Source organism: Sarcophilus harrisii, chromosome 2 (genome assembly GCF_902635505.1).
Source record: "Sarcophilus harrisii chromosome 2, mSarHar1.11, whole genome shotgun sequence".
Taxonomy (NCBI): Eukaryota; Metazoa; Chordata; class Mammalia; order Dasyuromorphia; family Dasyuridae; genus Sarcophilus; species Sarcophilus harrisii.
The window spans coordinates 229,560,198-229,585,645 of NC_045427.1; the positions used below are offsets into that span (position 1 = coordinate 229,560,198).

Here is a 25,448-nt window from a genome sequence, read left to right on the forward strand (position 1 = left end):
CTAGAACTGGGAAATCAATTTGTACTGAAAAATTTTCTTGATATATTGATATATATCAATATGATAATATATAATATATATCATATATAATCATATATATCATATATAATATGATATGTATCAATATGATATATATATCAATATATCAATGATATAAGAATATATATATTCTTGATGTATATTCTACAAGAATAGAATAAAACTGTGATATAAAGGTATGCCTATTTGTTAATATTGAATGTTTAAAAAAAACAAAAACAAAACATCAGCAAACCCCACAACCTTTTATACAGTCTATTAATTCTCTTCAAATAGTTTTTTTCAGAATGCTGGTATTGACTTAAGATAGAACATTTTTAAAAGTGTATTCTTTATCTGGGTTTTGATAAATAGTGGATGATAATTTGTGACATTAACCAGTTCCAGCTGCATACAGATGTTGTGAATTCCAGAAAGGGAATGGGAAAGGGATGATGCTTTATTTTATTTTATTTTTTTGTTAGGTGTAACCTCCACATTAGTTTTCAACAGTTTGGGTAATTTCCATGGAATCAATATGCTGCTTGAATTTTAGGGTTATCTTTTCAATTGATTTTTTAAAAGACTTCCCCAAATGAAGATTCATATCCAATGAAAATCTTTATCCAGTACTGAGAGAATGCTGGTATAAAACTCGAGGTTTTAAGAAAAAGAGATATTGTGGCCTATGACATATAATAAATCATAGTGCACTGACAGCATTACAACTCTAACTCCATCTTAATGTTTTTATCTTCACAATGCCTGGCAAATCTGCCCCTTCTTTTTCACTCGCACTGCTATAGCCCTAGTATAAACCTTTATTACCATCTGTTTGAATTATAGCCTAACTGTTAACTGATCTTTCCCAATCCCCACCACCAGACCCCAGTCCATCCTTCATCTCACTGCAGATTAATCTCCCTTAGACTTAGATCTGCTTATACCACTTCTCTCTCAGATTCCTTACCAGGTCTTTAATGCTTACTCAGTAAAGTTCAAACTCCTTAATCTGGCTTTCAAGGCCCTCCCCAATCTGGAACTATCTTACTTTTATTGTCCTTTGTTCCCAACTGGGCAACAAAATCCATGAAAAAAAAATTCACTTAAAGCAACTCAGATATTTATTAACCTATCAAGAATAGATTCCATACAAGAATCAGTTGCATATAACTGAAGAGATAGGAGAGAAGTTTAAAAACAAAAATACTAAGAAAATGAGGAGAAATTAAATATGACAAAAATAAAATGCTTGGTATTGAGGTTTTTTTCTTCCCCTAAAAGCAGTTTCTAATCATATTCTGCCCAAAATATCAAACCAGTTTAAAACATTCAGTTATTTAGCCACAAAAGAACCACAGCAAGATGCTGTTTATACAACTTCTTAGGGGAAGGAGTTGATTTCAGCTACACCCAAAGCAGTCAGCAAGCAAGTTTCATATAGTCTCATTTTTATCCCATGACCCAACTGCTGTTTATTTTAACATCTACCATTTTGGTTGTCATGTAGCTGTGCTATGAGATATAATAGTAGCCTGTAGCCCTTGCTACTTTATTAAATTTGGCAAAGTTAAGATGTTAGCCTATTCTGTAAATACTCTTATTTTTTAAAAAGAAATCTACTTAAAGATCTCTCTTTGATCTAGAATCAGGAAAATATCACTAACAGTCTTATTTTGATACCTTTAGCAGATTCATAAAAAATCTCTAGGGGGCCATCTCCAGTTGTCCTGATCTATATCTAGCTACTAGATGGGCAGAGTTCTTTCTTAAGAACCATGCCTTAAACCCACATCACTCTGGCTGTCATTGATTGGTTAACAATAGGTCCCAGGCCAAGCCCCATTTGGTCTTTGTTTGGGCTCTGATTGGTTCAGAGTGAATATAAATAGCAATTGTTTCCAGTTTGGCCAGAAATCCTGAGGGTCTTCTCCTCCTAGATTGATTTAAAAAAAAAAAAAAAAAAAACTAGTTAAAAAAGACCGTTCTTTGCTTTATTTTTTTCTTACCTAGTCTTAATCACTAATCAAACTGGGACCTATTAAAGACCTTAGCTTAAAAAGGTCACAGTCTCCCACTGCATCCAGGATCATCTCCAATCATCCTTATCTATATCTTGTCACTGGACCCAGATGGCTCTGGAAGAGAAGGTGAAACTAGTGACCTTGCACAGCCCTCTCTCACTTAAATCCAATTCACTTGCATGTCATGGCATTATCTCCCTGACATTATGGTCTTCTTTTGAGAATAAAGGACAAATAACAAGAAATCTCTACTTTCTTAATTTAAAGGTTTCTAAACTTTAGAAAAATTTATTAATGAGATAGATATAGCTCTTTCCTTTGAGCTTTAACTCAATATGTCCAAAACAGAACTAAATGCCTTTCCCCCTAAATCCATCCCTCTACCAGATTTCCCTATTTTTTGCCTTCGGAATGACTTTTTAATCATTCAGACTTGAAATCTCTGTGTCATTCTCGATTCCTCTTATCCCCCCACATAGCTAAACTGTTGCCAGAACTTGTAGCTATTACTGTAATTCAAATGCTCATAGATTTTTATTTGTACTATTTCAGTAGCCTCCTAATCAGTCTCCCTTCCATCACAACTATCTTCCCATTTGAGTTCATGCTACACACAGCTGCCCAAGTGATGCTCCTAAGACTGGACAACCAAGACAAAATAAAACTGTCTGCTCTTGAGCAGCTTTAGAAAGGAAGAAGATATCTATTTACACAAATAACTTTGAGATAAGACAAGTTATTATTATTATTATTATTATTACTTGTTCAGAGAAATATGAGGAGGGCTTGAGTAGATAGTCCAACTTTAAATCCTGCTATATACCCCTCTTCCCTGCTTCCACCCCAGATTAAATAACAAATAATTGTTCTTTAGAAAAGATGCTACCCCATGACCATCCAATACATAGACACTTTGAATTTTTTTAGCAATAGATAATAGCTTTGTACTACAGTCATCCATATTCTTACTCAGTTCCCTTGTGACCAGATAGTATAGTACAGAGAAAATCCGTTAAAGTGCTGGACATGGAGTCAGAAGAGGTGAGTTCAAAACTAGTCTCAGATATTTACTAGCTGTGGGTCCCTGGGCAAGATACCTTTTCTCTCAGTCTCAGTTTCCTCATTTGTAAAAATGAGTGATTTTAACTTTATAGCCCCTAGAGTTCTTTTTAGCTCAAAATCTAGGATCCTAGGACTTGGGTTCAAATTTATCTCTATTGCCATTTTTCTATGTGACCATGGGTTCTGCCAGCTTCATGTGTAATATAAAGATTCATGAATTCTCTTTCATTTCGAGATTTGTAGCATGATCTTATACATAGGCTATATGTAGAGATTATGCTCTAAAAGTTCATTGGCACCTAAATTGCTTAGAACTCAGACTTGATTCTTTCCATAGAAACAGTGATATAAAAAGTATCTAGGTGGAGTTACAGCCATTCTTACTTATTATTATTAAGTGCTAACTTTGTTGCAAGACCTCTTGCTAATCATTTAACAGAGATTCAAAGATAAGTGAAGCTCATATCCTTCTCTCTTTGAGTTTACAATTCAAATGGAATTATTAGGCAAGACTTAAGTCTCTGCCTTTTAAGAGTTTACAACTGAAATTCAACAATAATTTTTTTTTTAAACTTTCCAGTTCTGAGAAGCCCTGCAAACTTAAAAAAAAAAAAAAAAAAAAACAGCATCCTTTTGGGTGAAACAAAATGAATCCCTCTTTATTGAGAGCATATCAGCAAGAGCATGAAATATAAAACTCCATAGATGGAGTGCTGGCTGATCCTAAAGTCTGGAAGATACCTCTGATACTTGCTAACTGTGTGACCCAGGGTAAACAATTTAACTTCTAACTGCCTTATGTTATGTCATCACTTTATACCTGGACTATTGCAATAGTCTGCTGGATCAGCCTGCCTGCCTCAAATTTCTTCCCACTCCAATCCATTCTCTATTCAGCCATAAAAAGATTTTCTTAAAACACAAGTCCATTAATGTCACCCACAACTTCATCTCTTACCATTTCCCTCATTATACTCCAGTGACTTGTTCTAGGATCAAACACAAAATACTCTATTTGACATTCAAAGTGCTCAGTAACTTGTTCTCTTCCTAGTTTCCCACTTTCTTATACCTTATTTCTATCACTTACTCTGCAACCTTCTGACACTGGTTTCCTGGCTGTTCCATAAATAAAACTCCCATCCCCAGGCTCTGGACATTTTCTCTAATTATCCCCCCCAGGTCAGAAATGTTCTTTGTTCTCATCTCTGTCTTTTGTCCCAATTAAAATCCCATTTTCTATAAGAAGCCTTCTCAATTCCTCTTAATTCTAATGTCTTTCCCTCTCTTAAGTGTTTCCTATTTATTTTGCTTATATCTTGCTGTTATGTTTTTGTTTGCTTGTCTCCTCCATTATATTGGGATCTTCTTGAAGGCAGAAACTATTTTATAGTACTATATATACTTATTTATATATTATGTTATTTATATATATGTTATATTTATATTACTATACTATTGCTTAGCTAGTGCCTGACTCATTGTAGGTATTTAATGAATATTTATTGATTGATTGAATGATGAGCTACTAGAAAATTAGAAGATCATAGACCAAGAGCCAGAATGGATTTTAGAATTTTAAGGGGTATCTCTTCATTGTACAGATCAGGAAACTAAGATCTAGAAAGTATTGCTCAAGTTCATTCATACAGGTAGTATCAGAGATAGGATTTAAATCAAGGATCTCTGATTTTAGAAATTTTTTTGGTGAAGATGGTTGTTGTTGATTTTAATTGTACCAAAGTTTGGGATAGCCAAAAATAACAGCTTATATTTCTGTAGGGCTTTAATGTTTTAGAAAGTGCTTTCTTTACAATGATCTTATGAGGTAAGCAGGGTAATTATTATTAGTCCCATTTTATAGAGGAAGAAACTGAGACTTAGACCTGTTAATAATAACTCACATTTATAAAACCCTTTAAAATTTTTCAAAGTACTTTACATGTATTCTTTTATTTAATCCTCACAGGATTGCTTTGCTAACATTGGTCCATTTTAGAAGATGAAGAAAATGAAGATGAGAAAGATAAAGTGATTGGTCTAGTAAATTTCCATTGTAGAATTTAAATGTAGAATGCCTAGGGCCTTCTGTCTCCACATCCAGTGTTCTAGCCTCTGCCCCACTGGGCCTCCCAGTGATTTCTGCATGGTCACATAACTAATCACACTTGACACCGAATGTCAAAAGTTCAAATTGAACCAAAGTTCAAATTTGAATTTCCAAAATTAAGTTTGTTCAAATCTCATTTTAATTCCAACTTTAATGATCTTTCTATGACATAATGCTAAAATCTATGACTGTATGAATCATCAAACCTCTCAGGGCTTTAGTTTTTACATCTAAAAAGATAATAAACTCTTGCTTTATAATCCTGAGAAAAGAAGAGTCAGTAGGGAAATGACAGCTGTCTTCAAATATTTGAAGGGTTGTCATTTGGAAGAAGTAGTAAACTTTTTTCTTTTTGGCCACAGAGCTAAAAGCATAGGGTGGAACTTGCAGAGGTCTATTTTAAGTCACTGTCAAGGAAGACTGCTTAAGTATTAGACCGATGCAGAAGTGCAGCATGTAAGTCCACTCTTCACTAGAGGCCTTCGAGTAAAGGGCTTGGATAAAGACTGATTGAAGAGGGTGTAGAAGGGAATTCTCGGACAATTATAGGTTGGCTCTGATGACCTCTCAGGTCCCTTCCAATCTGGATTCTGTGATTTGGTATTTCAGGAAGCAGGGCAAAGGATGTTTTCAGCTTGTAAATCCTTAACCCTGACCCAAATCCCTCAGTTTCAAACCACACAGGAAACTTCTAACAATGAACAGCAAGCTTTAAACATCTGAGCTAACCATCACAGACTGAAGCACACCAGAACAAAGAGCACAAAAAATCAACAATGAAAGAAAATGATTCCTGTCCATTTTCCCAGAACTGTCATTATTGACACTGCTTGACTCTTATTGGCACATGCTCTGTTGACTAATTATTTTGTATTTTTTCTGTATGTGTTTATATAAATACATATTGTACCCTCAATAGAATGCGAACTTTTTGAGGACAGGAATGATTTCCTTTTTATAGATTTGTTTTTATATATTCAGTACCAAACTTGATACCTGGCACATGGTAGGTGCTTTGCCACAAATAAATGTTTGTTGATTGATTACTTAATAAAGTGGGTCAGTGTATTGAAAGATCTAAATTCTTAAAAAAAAATCCAGAAAAAAAAGGAACAGTATGAAATAAAATATTTGTTTCATGTTAAACTATAATTAGACCAAAGATCCTTTGGCATTTATTTTATTTTTTACCCATATTAATTTACTTTGAGTGATGCTATTTAAGGCCCTTGCTGGGCAGATAATAAATGTGTGTATACTTTTTCATTCATATCAAATACATTATTTGTAGATTTGCTATTCTAGACTGATTAAATAAAGGGATTATAGCAACTAATCTGTTTTGGCCATTTCCCACATTTGAATGATGAGGCTAAACTCATCTTTCTCTTAGTCAGAGCTTACCAGTTGTCTGAGAAACAGCCTCAGGTTTGATTTCCGTGGCTTGTTTTCTTCTGTGTTGGGCTTGGCGGGGGCAGGCTCAGGATTTACAGCTTCTTCTTCATTCAGCTCTATTGTTTGTAAGGATACTTCTATGTCCTCGGACTTTATAATCTCTACTGGTGCTTCACATGCTTCCTGGGTTTGGGTTTGGGTTTGCTTTTAGAGAGGGCCAGGTGTTAAGGTGGAGAAAATAACACTTGTCCATGAATTTTTCAAAAAAAGAGTCCTACACAAGGACCAATAAACACTATCTACAAAGCAGCTCTAGGGTTGGGTCCATGATTGTTTCTACACAGGCTGCAAAAAAGGTTACTGGATTGAGAAAAATTGTTGTCAGGTTGCCATCCCCTTGGTCACAAGCAAAATGAATTCAAGTGCTCACAGCTTCTGTCCTTTCCAATAAATATAATGAAGGCTAGAAAGAAGGCATCTATGTATCCCATTCAGGACACATACTGACTTCAGTAATAACTGCACAACTAGAAGTGATCTTAGAGATTATCTAGAATTTATTTTTAGAGATGAGAAAACTAAGATCCAGAGAGACAAAGTCACTTGCCTAGAGTCATATGGATAATAATGTATAATCTAATATCTATTATTTTTTTAATAAGTGGCAGAGAGAGGATTTGAATCCAGATTCTACAAGTCTAGGAAGGTCCAAAGTGGCTATTCCTGTCCCACTTCCATGACAGTCCCTCTTGTTTAATCTGCCACGGGGGTGACTTATACCAGCACTGTGTCGAAGCTGGTAAATGTACTGTCACACAACAGCCTAGGTTGAGGGCTGGCGGTGTCAGCTGTGATTCCTTTCCATAGCTTTCAAAGACATTGTTCAGCAGCAGCTGTGTAGAAACATTCTGAGCCGTAGCAAAGAAAGAGTAGCGGAAAAGCCTCTCATTTCAATACACCTCCCATTCATTCATTCCCTGCTCCCCTTGGCTTGAAATACAATCATTTGCCCTTGTTACTTAAACAGAGCCCAAGCTTCAAGAAAAGAAATGAGTTTAAGCCAAGACAAGCGTTGCTAAATTGCTTCACACCCCTGGTGTTTGACCTAATGAGCTGTGAGCAGATTGCTGGGAGAGAAGGCCAGCCAGGGGAGCCCATGATGGTGGGGTAATTTACCTTCAATCTGGTGTCAGGCCCAGTCCTGTGACTGCCTCCCAGTTTAATTCGTGATCATTTGCCTGACTGCCTCATTCTGCATCCTGCCCAGGATCACGCCTCAGACACCTGTTAGTTTCATTTGATCTCTGGAAAGCCATGGGTCTAGCATGTCTTATAGAGAACCCAGTTTCTTCAACTGTGATTTTCAACTCCATATGGGATCTTATAATTGAATTTTGGGGCCACAAAATTGTGATTTATTATCAGTAAATATTTGATTTATATAGCTATTTCATATACCTGTATGCATGGAGTACCGTAAAAATTTTTTGAGTGAAAAGTGGAAAAAGTTTTAAAAGCCCTATATAAAGAACTTTTTTTTTTTTTCAGGAGAAAATTTGATGATATTTCTCCTTTGCTGCTATAAGTTTGGGTTTAGGGGTCAGAGCCTGATAGTCCTTTCTAAAAGATTGACATCAATAGCTGTTTATAATTCCTCGAATTAATAGCTAGAATGTCACAGTGGAGAGTCAGCTAGTTTGGGACTCAAGCAAGTCCTAAGTTAAAATTCTATTTTTGATATTTACAAACTATCTGACCACAGGCTAATCATTTAACTGTTCTGAACCTAGTTTCTCCATCTATAAAAATGGAATAATATACCAGCATGAATATGAAATTTAAATGTATACAAAGTGCACAAAGCATGCTAGTTTTTGCTGTTGTTAAGGGTTGGTTGGGAAAGGGAAACAATTACTTTTTAAAATAGAATCATTTTGTAGAAAAGCCTTTTCCATTTTTTGCCAAATAGCTCCAAAAATGTGATCTGAAAAGATCCATGATATACTTTATAGCCAGTTCTAGAACAGACCATCTTAAAATCCAGCCTTTGTTTTCCATAAGATCTAAATATTACCTTTAAGAGAAAACATTTACTGTAGGCAATACCATTAAGGCTTAAAAGTTATCTGTTTCTTATATTTTTACTCTTAAAAGAAATACTATTTCAAGGAAAACAAATTGTAATTGAAGTTTGAGGTTTTCCTCAAGAATTTTAAATTATATCCTAATCCAGTCTTATTTTAATTAAAACTTATTCCTTCCAGAGTTGATTTAAATATGCTCTTCAAGGCCCCAGAATTGAACCCCATGTATCTTTTTTAACTGTTTATTTTTATAGGCTAAGTGTAAGGACAGTGGGAGTAGAGTAGAACAGACTTAGGATAAGAAGAACTAGGCATTCAAGACCTGGCTGCAAAACTAAGGACAGCACCAGCCCTGAAGTTAGAGGGACCTGAGTTCAAATCTAACCTCAGACACTTAACACTTCTTGGCTATGTGATACTGGGCAAGTCACTTAACCCCAAATGCCTCAGCGGGGGAAAAAAAAAAGACTAAGGGCAAGTCCCAAATCTCTGGGAGCCTCAGTTTTCTCTTCTATAAAATGGGGATGATAGTGTCATAGAGAGATATCCAAAGGGCCCAATTATGTATTATACTTCATTCTCCCATTTATAATAATTGCTTTATCCCTGAAGTCAAATTGAGTCATGCTCCCAATGACAGTGGAGGGATAACCTACCTATATATCCAGAGGACCAGATCTTTGCTATATGGTTTAATCAACAAATCATCCAACATTTATTAAGAGCTTACTATGTACTAGGCACTTTAGGCACTGGAGAAACTGTAAAAAACCAAAACCAGACAGTTCTTGATCTCAAGGAACCTACTTTTTATCAGGAGAAACATCATGTATATGTGTAAGTATGTATAAAACACACATATATTAAATACAAATTAATTTCAGGGGTGGGGGCATTGATAGTTTGGGAGAAGTAAGGAAAGGTCTCTTGTAGTAAATGGTATTTGCACTCTGCTTTGAAAGGGGCTGGGAATTCTAAGGGTGGAGATGAGGAGGCAGAACATTCCTGGCATGGGATACCATCCATACAAAACCATAAAGATGGGAGATGGAATGTTAGCTATGAAGCACAGCTAATAAGGCAGTTTGGCTGGGAATGTTGAGTGTATCCAGGGAAGTAATATGTAATAATCTTGGAAAAGTAGCCTGGAGTTAAACTGTGAAAGTCTTTAAATCCCAAAGAGAAGAATTCATTTAAGTGGACATTTTTTTTAGTTACCTACCCACAACTTATAAGATTTTTCATTCATCTAATGTCAGCTAACATTTATATAGCCCTTTTAAGGTTTGTAAAATACTTTGCATGAATGATCTCATTTGAGCCTCAAAATTGTCTTGATAAATTTTTATTTTGTATTAGTTCTATTATTTCTTTGGTTTAGGAGTTTGCTGCACAGTTATGTCCAACTTTACACGACCCCATTTGGCATTTTCTTGGCAAAGATATTGGGTTTGCCTTTTCTTCTCCAGCTCATTTTACAGATGAGGAAACTGAGACAAATAGAATTAAATGACTTGCTCAGGGTCACCCAACTAATAAGTGTATGAGGCTGCTTTTGAACTCAGGTGTTCCTGACTTAGACCTAGAACTCTATCCACTGAGCAATCTATTTGTCTTTGATATTGGAAACTCCCTGCCAATAAAAATTCTGACTTGCTTTAGAATTTATTATTTTTTAGAGTTGCTAGAAGACACTGAGGAATCACGTGACTTACACAACCAGGATGTTAGAAGCCAGACCTGAACCAAGGAGAGGTAGAGAAAGCATCTATCATTCCCATTTTATAATGGGTGAACTGAGACTTCCAGGAACTCTAGAAACATGTCCTTAGGCTTGTAGCCAGGTCTTGAATTTCTGATTCTTCTGATTCTAAGTCTTGTTTACCATCTTCCTGGAATAAAATCCATATTGTTCTCAAATTCTGGTTTGGGTGTGGTAATTGTATTGCCTCTTTCTGTATACTCTTTCACAATATACTATGATGCAGCTAAATTGTTCCTGTCTATCCCTACTTGGAATGCATTCTCTCTTGAATTCCACCTCTTAGAATTTAAGTATCAGCTTTTACTTTTACTTAAAAGTATCCACTGATACTTTAAATATCAGCTCAAAAGCCACTTTCTACATGAAGTCTTTTCTGATAGCTGCAGTTTTTTGCATCCCTACAAAACTACTTTGTGACCATTTTGTATTTTGCACATTATTATAAAAGTGCATTTTTTTTTTTTATCTGAGTAGAATGCAAGCTTTTTGAGGAAAAGCACTGTTTTTTGTTTGTTTGTTTTTTGGCCTTTGTATCTACAGGCCACGGTACATAGTAAACTCTTAATAAATGTTTGATGTTTGATTGAAAGGGGCATAATTTTAGAGTTGGAAGGAATCTTACAGGTCATCTAATCCAATATTCTCATTTTATAGTTGAGTAAACTTAGGCTCAGAGAAATTACTTGACTTGCTTGAGATCACTCCAGTAGCAAGTAACTGGGCTAGGTTTCAAACCATACTTTGGGATTGAACTAGAGTCCTCTGTTCAAATCATGATAAAAATGAGGCTTTTCTTATATTTTAAAATAATTTATTCTTACTTCATTTCATTGGGAAGAATGTAATACACACATGAAGTTGGACTGGTTACGTAGGATACCTTAAAATTACTTCATTTGCATTTTGAGAAAACATTCTATTTCTTGTCCAGAGAGTTGCATCACACCCATATCTAGAGGTTTACTTCACATAGTTTCAACCAGAAAGAGGCTTTTTAGAAATCTATTCACAGTGGAATTTGGTTTGTTTTTATCTCTCTTAAAAATTTTATTTGATTTTTATCATTCTGTTAAAACATACTTATAACCTATATCTAAACAGATAAGGCAAATTGAGTTTGTGTAGGCAAATTGGGGGGGGGGGAGCATAGGAAGGAATGACTCATTTCTTTGAACTATTATATATTCCAATAAAGAAATTATTCATCTATTAGTTGTCATATTGGGGTTTTAACTGAAATTTGTTCCTTAGAGATATTTGAGGCTCAAACAAACTATTCTAATTGAGTTTGAGCTATTGTCTGAATGAAAATGCACTCATAGGCTATTTCAGGAGGCAACAGTTTTTAGTTTCTTTCAATAATGGGAAATTACTGGAGTAAATAAACACTAGTAGTAGATTTCTAGCAGGAAGTACCATATCTCTCTGGACTTTTAAAAAGTCAAATTTTGCTTGAAAAATACTAGATGTTTTAACTGCTTAATTCTTTATATCATTTAATGCAGGTAGCCCTCACCTTAATTGATAGGCTCCTAAAAATCACTAGAATTTGTTATCTAAAGAAATCTTAGTAAACAAAACAAAACAAAAAAACCCTATCATCCTTTATAAAATAATCATATATATATATTGGTTTGGATTTCTCTGTATTGGAATTTGGTAAGGCAAGATATATCTGAGCATAAAATAAAGTGTTTTGGTCATTTTCAGCTAATTAAAAAGGATAAGAAACATAAATATTAATGTTATGATTTTAAGTTTTATGTGCAATTATGCCTAGTTTATTTCAAGACAGTAATTTTTTCCTATGTCCAACATGTTTCATGTATTATGAATGATTCTCCTCCTTAGGGCTACACATTTCCTGTTTTAAATGAATTTCCATTGTCTAGGGCCTGTTTACAGAAAGCACTAATGGAACAAGGAATACTTCAGTATCTCTGTCAATTTGTTACTATGTAGATAGATTTTGGAGGATAATTTGTTGAAAAAATTCTATTTACAGAATCATCAAAGCTGAAATTTGAATGGAACTTCTTTTCCATTGTCTTGTTGTATATGGTCTCTTACTAGTTTAGGATCAAAGAAAGTCAGAGTGGAAGGAGCCTTAGAAATGATCTTATCTCCCTCTTTCTCTTGAAAGTTGGAAAACAGGCCCAAAGAGGTTAGAGGATTCTCCTGGAGTCACAAAGCTAGTTAAAGAGATACTATGTTAGAAAGCAGAAAGCGTGCCAGATTTTAAGTTATAAGGCCTGAGTTCAAATGTCGCCCTCATCATTTACGGCACCCAGCTATGTCACCTGGCAAATCACTTTGTCTCTCTGGAGTTTGGTTTCCTTATCTGTAACATGAAGGATTTAGACTAGGTGACCCCTAAAATGTCCTTAAGGACTGAGTCAGGAGGAGGAGCATATCTTCTGACTCCTAGTTGGGTGTTCCTTTGATTGTATCATGGTGCCTCTCAACAAGCAGGTCTCTAGTGGTCCAGTGTTTCAAATACAATTTCAATACTGGTGAATATATATTAGCATGATATAGTAAGCACTTGATAAATGCTTTTTATCTATTTTCCTTTCCTAGCCTAGATCAAGGGTAGGAGAAAATAAACTTGTAAAAAAGGTAAATTTTGTTTCGTATTCCTCCTCTATACATGAACCTGAAAGGAATTATAAAGGTATAATTCCCTTGGAAGTAGTCATAGATTCAGGATGGAAGGGGCCTTCTCAATAATAAAAGCTGATACAGAAAAAGAGAGAATTTGGAGATTTACAAAATACTTTCCATAACTTTCTTGCTTGATGCTTATAACAATCTTTTGAAATATATAATTATATATTATATGTAAAATCAAAATATTGTATATGGTGTATACTTATGCAAATATAAAATATACATGATATATATGTGTATATATAATGCATATGGTATATGCTTTTATAATATATATATAATATACATGGCATATATGCATATATAATGTATATGGTGCATACTTATACAAATATAACATACATGGTATATATATATATATGGTATATACTTATATATGGCATATGTGCATATATGTAATATATTTGTGTGTGCTTGTATAAATATGTATAATAGACATTCTATAAATATGCATATGCATATATAATTTATATGGTGTCACAGGAAATGATGTTTCTTGTAGTAAAGAAAAGAAAATTGAGGGTTTCAGATTGGGTTAATGACAGGTTCAAGGCAACACAACAAGCAAACAGAATTGGATTTTCTGACTCCATTTTGAGATTATTGTATTCCCAGGTAGGGATGTTGAACCTGGGATCTATGAACTTTGTTTTTTCTTTTAAGTTGGATAGCTATTTTCAGCATATGGTTTCTTTTGTAATCCTATGTATTTTGTTTTATGTGTGTTCTGACATGGAATATATAGTCTTCACCTGAGTGCCAAAGGGGGGACCATGACAAACAGAATGCTTAAAGGCCTCTGCTTTATAGTCAGAGATTCTGGCTTCTGATTGTATCTCTGAGAAATTGGACAAATCATTTAATCTCTTTAAGCTTCAATTGTTTTGTTTACAAAAGGGGTATAGACAAGGTAACCTCTGATGTTCTTTTTCATTTTGGATCTGTGATTCAATCCAATGGCTCCTTTTTTCAGATCAGAAAAGCAAAAACCAAAAAGGTTAAATGAATGATTTGTCCAAGTCACATGACCAGCATGTAGCTGAGCTAAGCTTGGACTAGTTCTCCAATTCCAAGGATTCTCTCTTCCACTTGTTTATGACTTTGTTGGGGAGCAGCTTTTCATAACATAGTGAAAACACATGCTTTTATAGTGGCTTCATCCAAGAGGCATGTCATTATCCTTAAGAAAAAGACATTTCAAGACTTTAAAAATAGAAATGCTATGCTCAAAGCCAAGCCAGCAGAAATCTTGTGGGATAGGGAGGAAAAGGCTGCCTTTGTGTGAATCCTTTCTTTTCCTTTCAAAACCACCTTGCATTTTTCCTTACCCTTTGTAAGCTTTTGTATTATCTTTTGTTATTTATACTTTGTAAGCCACAGAGATGACTTCACATTCAATTCATACTAAAAAAAAAAAAACAAAAACAAAAAACCCACACAAAACAAAAACTTCACTCTAGAAAATGAAATGTCTTCTGTCAGAGCTCTGGAAACCAGACTTAAAAGTTATCATGAGAGCCCCAGTGGACAAAATGTTCCTTCGACAACATCCAAAAGAGATATTTTTCTTCAAGTGAGAGGTCGCTTCTGTGAGAATGTTTAAGTGTGTATTGCCAACTGGAATTCTGGTTTTAATTCACAATTTAATTTAAAAGTCAAGGTCAAAAGATGCATTGGATTCCTGCTTCCAAGTGACTGAAAAAACTAGATTTTGGATTCCTGGAAAATATATAGGAGGATACTAAGAAACTGGGAGTTGAAGAGCTCTGTTGGTTTGGTTGCATAGCCTAATGTAGTGAAAGGAGCAGGTTGAAATATTTTTCTCCTTTATACTTCTAACAATTCATAAGAAGAAGCACCTGTTCTTACTTCCATTACTCTAGAAACAGCATTTCTGGAAGATGTTTAGATTCAGATCCACTAGCACTGACTAGACTTGAAACATAACACAGTATGTCAAGTGTTAAGAAGTCCTCAGAAAGCCAGAGAAAAGTGATTGGTTCACTCCAAGAACAGCTGTGAATGTAGTCAACACCAATTATAAACCATCTTGGGGGAGGCATTCTTTCAGGGGACTACATGGCCAGCTTATTTATCTCTGTTGGTATGCTTTATTGGAATGGAAAAGACTCCTGAGTTTTGGGACTGACCTGTTTCTCTCTCCCACCCCCCAACCCCTGGGCATTAATTTATCCTTCTTGGAAATATTGGCCACTTCTGCCACTGACCAAGGGCCAAAGAAGTAGTGGAGTAGACATGTCTGTATCAAGGTGAAATTCAAGGGCTGCCATACTAAAGCCTGAGCTTGGGACCGTGGAAATCTTTTGGTGTGAGCTGTTCACAGGTGTTCTTATGCCTCATTCCCCTATTATGGCTGGAAAATTTAAGACATGATCTGGGTTGGTACTTAATCAAGAGTGAATGAACAAGAATGAGAGAAAAATAGAGAAGTGTGTGGATCCCCCAGAGATAAGGATGGGTGAGGTTGTTTTATTTGGTAGATTCTTTCAGTCCCTGGATAATAATGAATTCTGGTAAGAAACAGACATATATCATCCTTTTAAAATTGTGTTTTTCTTTTTAGAATTGGGTCTTCTTATTTTGCAAGAGTTACAAATGCAGCAGCCACTCATGGTCTGTCTTACTATTTATTTAATCTGTTCCATTTTTGGTTTGGTTTGCTTCTCCTTAAATAACATGGGGGCTTCCTGTTCCCAGGTGCTCACTATATTGGCACAGTACTTAGTGCAAAGTCCAATGGGTTTTAGCACTATTGCAGCTGAAAACTCCAGAGTTCAAGCAATCTACCAGTATCAGCCTCTGGTAGGTGTGCCCTGGCAGGGATACTGGCAACATGTGGTCTTAACATAGCAATTGTAATGAGAATTACAATTTTCATCAAAGCCCCTGAATTCTTATGATTACCAATGATTATTTTGAAAGGATGAAAGAACCTACCATAATTCATACCTATTTCATGCAACTACAAAGGACCCCAGAGGTTGACAGCCAATGGACCAAGAAGGTCAAGGATGAAATCTGAATGATTCAATCATTTTATATTTAACTTACATTTTCCTCTGCACCTTTGGAAACTGTATCCTCTTTAATTGACTGAAGGGAAGATAAAAAAAAAAAGATGAGAGTAGTTGGGTTGGGGTTATAATTGAATAGGAAAAGGTGAGAATAATCTCTTGGACAGAGTTCTGACATATCCCCAAGGAATTACTTCTTAGACAACCCTACATTTATAGTTCCCTATTCTTGTCAACGGCACACAACTATTCTCACTGAATTTCAAAATCAGGGAACCATGTTTGAATCCTTCTTTTCTGTTCCATATGTTCAATCTGTCACCCATACCTATTGATATTTCTTTTAGAATGTTTTTTCCCTCATTTTTGCTCCACATTTTAACCTCCTCATACTCACTGGCTTTTTATCTAGCTCCCCCTTACCATTATTTAGTTTGTCTAAGTCCAGTCCATTCTGCACAGTGTCCCTGGATAAATCTTTCTAATTTACAATAGCCCTCTATTGCCTTCCAGAATAAGATATATCTATTTCAACATTCAAAGTCTTCCATAAAATGCCCCTTCTCTTCCCATTCAAATTTATTAGCAATGTTTGATACATTCTTGTTAGACATCAGACACATAGACAGAAACAAATATAATAACCGATAAGTCCATTGATACAATCCTTGTCATGAAAGAAATTCTACTAACCCCTGCGTGAATACCTGTTTAGGAGACTCATGATTTCTATATGTAAAGGTACCTGGGATCTTACTTAACTTGTACTATAAAAGTCTCTCTTTGTCTTCCTGAATATAAAACAGTGCTAGGGCAAGGGATTCTATTTGGTAGATTTTTTTAGTATTACCTTGAGTACCTCCTTCAGAATCAACCTGTAGTTCTGGGTAAAATTGTTTCCTAGGCTATTAGGTATGCTACTATATTCTCTAAAAATCAGAACCAAAACTGAGATCTGGGTGGGCACATATATACTGATATTTTTGGTTCATCTATCACAGATCAGTCTATGTGCTTTTGGAGAAACCTATATTTAGATCATTTGAATGTAGGGGAATGTCTTTGTTCCATGACATAATGATCCTGATTGGCAATCTAGTCAATGAATATATATATCCTTATATCAACCATCCCAGTGCTCACGTTATACTGCTCTATGATCTGTTTCTTTCTGCCCTACATTTCTTGCCTGTGGCTCATGTTCTTCCTTTGTATACAATATCCTCATCACACTTTATCAGTCCTTCCAAACTCAGATCAACTCCCACCAACTCCATTTCTTTTTCCCTGATTGTTTACATTGTTCACATTAAACTCAATTCTACCTCAACATCCTTAATGCTCCAACACATCATACATTTTAGGATGTTGGTATGTCTTATCCTGTTCTTGCTCCTTGAAAGCACATAATGCCTTATATAATTCTTATAACTCTCTCAGCACCTAGCATGGTGCTAGATACATTTATTATGTAGGAACTCAGTAAGCAATTGCAAAATGAAATTCTATAACTCTAAGGAAATTTAATATTTTTGACTGATAGGCAATTGAGAATTTATTCTTTACTATTGATCCTGATACTTTTTGTTGACTTGTGTTTTATTTAAGGTAGCATTGGATGATGAAAAAAATGTTGGGATCTGGAACTCTGGGTTTTATTCTCAGTTGTGCTACTAATTACAGAACTACAGTCACTTTTACCTCCATAAATCTTAATTTTCTCATATGTAAGATGGAGGGTGTATTTCATATATCTGAAGTGATATTTAAGATCTTATTCAGTTCTTAAATACTATGAATAGGGGCAGCTAGATGATGCAGTAGACAGAGCACTGGTCTTGAAGTCGGGGGATCTGAGTTCAAATTTGACCTCAGACACTTAATACTTCCTGGCTGTGTGACCCTGGGCAAGTCACTTAACCCCAATTGTCTTGCCAAAGTAAAATAAATAAATGCTGCCTAAAGTCTTTTGAATGTATGTGTTATCTTGGATAAGTTGCTTTATGTCTCTAGACTTGTTTCATACTGTGGAGAATGGAAGAAATGGACATCTCTACACTTGTTTCATACTGTGGATAATGGAGGGAATAATGAAAAAATCTGGAAAGATCTCTATTAAATAATGAAAAGCAAAGCAAAATAAAATTAAACAAACAAAAAGAAAAGCTATCAGGATCAATAGTAGAGAATGAATTCTCAATTGCCTATCAGTCAAAAATATTAAATTTCCTTAGAATTATAGAAGCACTGTCCTTCTTTTGCCATTACCCTGAAGCTCCTATAGGCACAAAATATTACTGACAAGAATAAATTGCTTTGAGAAAGTCTCTGATTGTCAGGAAATTATAGTGAGTTTTAGATTAATTTGAGGGTAGCACAAGTCTTTTATAATTTTTTTTGGGGGTGGAGATTGGTAGGGAATGGTACATCACACTGCATCTCTTGTGTTCCTGAGGGGTTTGCTGTATAAAAAAGCAAATGGAAAAACCACACTATGAAAGTTAAACTTTCTCAACCTGACATAGCAAGTACTTGGAAGTGGCATTCTTGGCAAGAAGTATAAGACTCTCTTGGCTGACCAAACTCCTTACCCTGTTAAATGGCATTGTAGGTTTTCAGTTGTTTTCCCCTGCCACTTTTGTGCTTTATGATGGAATTTTGCTGGACATTTTTGCTTTTTTGTTCTTGTTTATTTGTTTTTTATTTCCTGGGTCTGCAAAGTGACTGTACATTGAATGTTCATTGTAGTGCATAGGAAACTGTAGTCTTAGTTATTGTGGTTGGTGGAAAGGAATACAAATATACATTCTTAACAATTGCCCTTTATTTTGGTTCTTGTGCCAGTTCCAAGAGTAGCATGGTATGGTGGAATGAGCACTGGGTTTGATATTATAGAAAATCTAGGTTCACATCTCTAACATTTACTATCTGTATAATCTTGAATAAGTTATGACATCTCTGTCTTTCAGTTTCCTTTTTTGTAGAATGAGGGTTTAGACTTAAATAATTCTTAAGTTCTAACTGAACTAAAAAGTTCCTATGAGATCTAGAATGATTAAGTAAATAATAGACATTAAAATAATGAAATGCTATCATGTATTTAGGATTGACAAGTGTGAGGAACATGAAAAAATCTGGAAAGATCTCTATTAAATAATGAAAAGCAAAACAAAACAAACTAAACAAACAAAAAACCTAAACCCAGTAAAACGAAATACATATTTGTCTAGAATTACATAAGAAAAGGGAAATGAAAATGAATGGGCAATGATTCCTTATAAGGAAGTAACCAAAAATTTGTTATGCTACTTTAAATGATTAAATTAATTAATTTAAATGGAAATAGTTACTAAGCAAGGCTAGTTGGTTGTATCAATGTTTAAAATGCTTCAAATGAAACATCAAAAAAACTTCTTTGATTCAGTAGTCCTGATATTTTCACCTCATTTTGGTTGCGAATGTTGCTGATTATTCACTTTCTATTCTGTTTATTTTTCTCTTGTGGTTTTTCCCTTGTTTTGATTTTTCTCTCCCAACATGATTCATTAAAAAAGTTAATATACATGTATAATCATAAAAAAACATAAAAAAACAAATATTGCTGATTAAATGAACAAGTTTGGATTCTATTTCAACAACAAACCTTCAACAAATATCAATTAAGAACTACTGAGACAGTTAGATGGCACAGTGCATAGAATACCAGTCCAGGAATCGAGCACCAGATCCTGGAATGAGGCGTTCAAATGTGGCCTCAGACACTTAACATTTAACTAATTGTTAAGAAAGAAAAGAAAGAAAGGAAAAAATAAAGAAAAGAAGAGAGAAAGAAAGGAAGGAAGGAAGGAAGGAAGAAAAAGAAGGAAAAACTACTCTATGAAGAGTACTTTAGTGGCTACAGAATGATATAAAGATTATCCTCATAGGCATAAAATCTAATAGAATCTCAGTGAAAATGAACTTGGATCAAACCTTCCCAAAGTGATATTTTCATTGAGGATATACTAGATTTTATGCCAACAGAGTCTGATGACTGTTGAAGTCTTTCCTTGTTCATTAAAGTTCATTGTTAACAACTTCCCAAACTCACACTGATTGAATGATTTTTCCTGCTTCCTTTTTTATATAGTCCTTACAAATTATTTGTTTAATAATCTTTGGTTGGGGTCCGCCATTTAATTCCTTAGGTAATAGCTGCCAATCTCCTAGCATTTCTTTAGTTCTCTATTCGTTTTTCTTTACCTGTCTTGGTCTTTAATTCTTTGTTAATCATGTTTGTTCTCCCCTTCCCAGTTAAAAGATGCACGGAAGATTGTAGCAATGGTCTCTGTGTGTTTACAGACACTCAAGCACTTCCACAGAGCTACCGTTAAACAATGTTTAAAATATGGGAAACTTAGATCAATAATAGCTTCCTGTTTTCAGCTTCCTGGGCAGAGAGAAAAAAATGTCCTTCATTTGCTTGGAAAATGAGATTACGAGAAATTGTGTCACATTGTAGAACAGGGGTGTAGTAGAGCTACCCATAGTCAGTGGGCCTGTAGATCCAGTCTCTCCTGTTCTGACTACCCTGACCTAGTTGTGTGACTTTGGGTAAGTCACTAAATAGATTCCTTATCTATAAGAAAATTTTATGATTGTTAAAGTCTCTTCATTCATTCTCTGTGCTGCTAGCTGGAAATAGAATTTTCTTTGTCCCTGGGACACATTCACTGCTCTGTTACGTTTCTATCTCCTGCTGCCGCTGAAACACATAGAGAAAATTTTGATCCTTCTCTTAGGCCTATGTTGTTCTTAAAAAATAAGCCTTTAGGGCAGAGGCTAGTCTATGTGTTTACTCTCTAGTGTTCCTAACAGGTTGGAAGAGTTCAATAAGCCATAACAAATAAGATCTTGTGCTTCTGTAACTTCCTCTCTCTTCCCAGTTTGGAATCCAAGTCATCCAGTTTGACTGCTTCTATGGATTAAATTAACCACATAATTGCCAGCTCACTTTTTTTTTGCCACAACTGCATAAACTTGTATAACAAAAATTTAGGTTAACATCATTTTTTTTTTAAAGGATAAAGACTTTTAATCTTTATTAGTACAGAGAACTCCCCAGATGAGGGAAGTTCCTGAGCAAACACGAGTCAGCAAACTGTTTGTACCTATAGATTTGTGGTTTTTTGCTTGGCAATTGGGGTTGTTATTTGCCCAGCATCACATAACTAGTAAATGTAAAGTGTCTGATGCTGAATTTGAACTCAAGTCCTCTTGACTCCAGAACCAGTGCTCTGTTCACTGCACCATCTAACTGGCCCCTCACCCTATAATTTAAGAGAATAGTTAGCAAAACCAGGGCTTCTTAAACTTTTTCCACTTATAACCTCTTTTTGTCCAAGAAAGTTTTACATGACCCCGGGTATTTAGGTACATAAATAGGTATGCAAATCAAACATTTACCGATAATAAATCAGAACTTTGAGAGCCCCACATAGTTATGTGACCCCATATGGGGTATGACCCACAGTATAAGAAGTTTTGAGCTAAAACACTTAAAATGAATTGACGCAGGATCATGCAAGCAGTATATTTCAGAGACAAGACTGGAACATTGGTCTTCCTGGTTTCAAAGCCAGATCTCTATCTACTATGCAACAATGTCCTACCTCTCTTTGTTTGTTTGTCTGTCCCTCCCATTCTTCCAAATTTCCATCTCCTTATTTTCTTTTCCCTCCCCTTCTCCTACCTCATCTCCCATGTCTGTCTGTCTCAATCTAAATCTAAGCCAATTTACACACATGGAAATGATCAAAACTTATGCACAAACAGTTCTCTAAAGAAGAAATGAAAACTGTTAACAGTTGTATGAAAGAATGCTTCAAATCAATAACAATAAAAGAAAAGCAAATTATGTTTCACCTCACTGCCAGCAAATCGGAAAAAAGTGATAAAAGATGGGGATAGGCAGTGCTGACTGAGTTATAGAAAGACAGGCACTCTAATGAATTGTTAGTGAAGCTATAAATTAGTACAACCCTTCTGAAAAGCCATTTGGACTTATACAAATAAAGTGGCCAAAATGTCCACACTCTTTGACTTTGACATTCTACTGATAAGTATGTATTTCGATGAAGTCACTAAAAAAAAAGGAGGAACCATTTACACCAAAATATTTATAGCAGCACTTTTTGTGGTAGTAAAGAACTGGAAACCAAACAGATTGGGCAATGGCTAATCAAATTGTGGTGCATTAACAAAATGAAACATTACTATACTAACAAAAATTATGAACATGATGAAAACATAGAACCATGGAAAGACTTACATACCTAGATGCAAATTGAAGTAAGCATAGCCAGAAAAAATTTATATATATAATAACTGCTACAATGTAAATGGAGAGATCAACTATCACAAAACAATGAAAAGTGAATATTGCAAAAATATGGAAAAAAAATTTGATCCCAAAATAGATATATAAAAAGATATCTCCCTCCACTCCTTTGTATAGTTGAGGGAAGGTCTACTGTTATAGTAAATTGAATATAATGTTGTTGGTTTTGTATGTATGAATTGACTTTGCAGATTCCCCACCCCAACCTCCTTTGTCTTTAAAAAATTCTTCATTCAAAGGGATTGTCCTCAGAGAGCGTGAGAGAGGTATATAGAGGGAAATCTATACAATGTAAAAAACAAGATATATCAATTTAAAAAAAAAATCACTTGTAAAACATGTAAATATTTCCTAATGGTTTCTCTAAGCCAATTTATATACCATTACCAGACTAATAATCTTTGTGATTACCATATTATGCCGTTCCTTATATCATTTACTATGGTGGGATAGTCTGCTCCATCAAGTCTAAACTATCTCTCTAGACCGGCCATAATAAGAGTAACCTTTACTCCAACCCTTCAATGGAGATATGATCTTATATATGTGGGAGATTCTTCCCTGGGGCAGATGGCAACTTATCTACACCTTTATATTATACATGATTCTTATCCAGATTTTTTCATAAATCTTCCACAATGGAATTACCAAGCATATTTGGAAAGCTTCTACAGATTCTATATCATATCTTCCTGTGATTTATTTATGACAACTCCCTATATGTACTTTTTATTTAAATCTCATTTAAACCACACCTTTTCTCAAATCTAGGTCCTTTACTCATAATCCTCTCCACTCCCTTCCCCTGTCAGTGTTTCCTTTTAATCATCCCTCTGATTATTCAAATTCTACCCATTCTTCCAGACCTACTCTGCTGTTTGTTTTTTCTGAAGCTTACCTTGACAACTCCAGAGGTCTCCCTTCTCCAAAGTTTTATAGCATTTAAGTCATTTATCGCCTAGAAGGGTATGTTTCATTTTCCAACAATACTGGAAGCTCCCGGAGTGCCAGTACCAAAAATTGAGGGTTTTTTTTTTTTTTTTGTTGTTGTTGTTGTTTTTGCATCCTCCATAGCATTTAGCACAGTGATTGTCATGCTGGGAAGACTCAATAGGAACTCTTGGATTTAGTGATGAAACATAAAGAAAAGAACTATTCCTCTTGCTAGCTTTATTTCAGCCCTCTTTCCCAACTATATTAGAGTGTGAAATCAGTTTTCTCAGGAGAGTTAGGAGTGATTTATTTTTTTCACGGTGACTTCTTCGGCCACAGTTAAAAAGCCCCCCATGATTTTAGCCTCATACAGAGGCATCTTGTAGAATCACAGACTCATAGGTTGCTTGAGCTAAAAAAGAAACTTTATGATCATCTTTATGATAGAATCATACAATATCTGCCCTGGAATGAGACCACGGAGATCATCCAGCCCAATTCTATAATTTTAAAGATGAAGAAATGGAGAATGCTCAGCTTCTTCATCTGTAAAATGAGGGGATTGACCTAAATGATCTATCTTAAGTGCCCTTCTAACTCTAAAAACCCCATGATACAGAATGACTAAAGAAATTGCAGTACATCAATGAAGTCAGATACTCACATGCAATTAAAACTGACAAGAATGAGACATGCAAAGATATGTGGAGAGACCTCTATGAAATAATGCAAAGTGTGTGTGTGGGAAGCAGACCCAGATCCATGGATTATGTTGGATAATGTACATTTATGACCATGTATTAAAAAAAAAAGCTAACTAAGAATGAATGGACAAAAGGATATTCCTCCTTCCTCCATCTCTGAATTTTATAGAGGAGACTTTGTTAAAGATCATACAGTTTGAGAAGGGCAGGAATGAAACTGGAACCTAAGTCTTTTGACTCTTTGGGTCCAGCATTCCTTCTACTATACCATAATCTCAGTGTTGTATCCCCAGTAATTTTTTAAAAATTCACTTTTGAAACCCCAATTGAGAGAACCAGAAGAAAGAAATTTTGAGCATCATTATCAATTATAAACATTTCCCAGGTCTTTTCATCATCGACCCTTAAAAATGTTCCTAAAATTGCTTGAGATTTACTTCAAAGTTTTGATTGCTTCAAAGAAAAAAAAAATTAAATCTTCTCAATAATACTACATTTATTTTCCATTTCATGTAGTTTTTTTTTTTTAATTTCCTTAAATCTTAACTTAAATCTGAATTTTTGTAGTTAGTGGAAAGGATCAAAAAACAACCTCTACAGAGGATTCTGCTTTAGCTAGAAGTTGGCCCATGTGTATAAGAAAGTATGCAAGACAACAGAGACAAATCAAGGAGCAGAAAGGGAAAGGGATGATGTTTTTCCCAATGAGCATGAGTTCTCAACTTTGTGACCATCATTCTATTGCAACTCCAGGCAGGGATGGAATTGCACAATTACACAGAGAAGATACCTTCAGAGAAAAAACAAGGGGGAGGGGGATAGATGTTTGGTGAGAAAGGAATCTCCCTGATGGGAGGAAGTGGGAAGTATATTACTTTTAAGGGTGTTTGAGATCACAGATTGTAAACTGGAAAAGAATTTAAGAGATCATCTATTCCAACCCCCACTTTTTTACTCTCTGGAACTGAGTTGCTGAGAAGTTAAATGACCTGCCCAAAGTCAAAGAAATGGTAAGTGGCAATCAGAATTCACATTCAGATCCTCTAATCCCAAATCCCTTGCAGCACACAACTGCCAGTAATTATTGGTGGTTGTATCAGAACACAGAGTTGGACCGATAAGATCCAAACGGTCCCAAACTGGAAAGTCATACTGAAGAGCCAATTACATGATATTTGTCATCTTCTCATCTTACAAAATCTAAACATTCTAGAATATAGAATCTGTAGTCAGATTTGTCATCTTCTCATCTTACAAAATCTAGACATT

At 35.1% G+C, this 25,448-nt stretch overlaps 1 protein-coding gene across 4 annotated transcripts in view; it reads right to left on the bottom strand.

Moving 5' to 3' along the window:
* BCAS1 (breast carcinoma amplified sequence 1) overlaps positions 1–25,448 on the bottom strand; it is a 142,998-nt gene that overhangs the window by 26,491 nt on the left and 91,059 nt on the right. For 2 of the 4 annotated variants that reach the window (XM_031951651.1, XM_031951650.1), the window contains 2 exons: positions 16,201–16,242; positions 6,619–6,813 (listed from right to left, as the gene is read on the bottom strand). The exons of 1 other annotated variant lie outside the window; for it this stretch is intronic. In XM_031951651.1, coding sequence (XP_031807511.1) covers positions 6,619–6,813; positions 16,201–16,242 — 237 coding nt within the window. The remainder of the gene's footprint in view (positions 1–6,618; positions 6,814–16,200; positions 16,243–25,448) is intronic. One more of the 4 variants, XM_031951652.1, reaches the window with a different exon arrangement.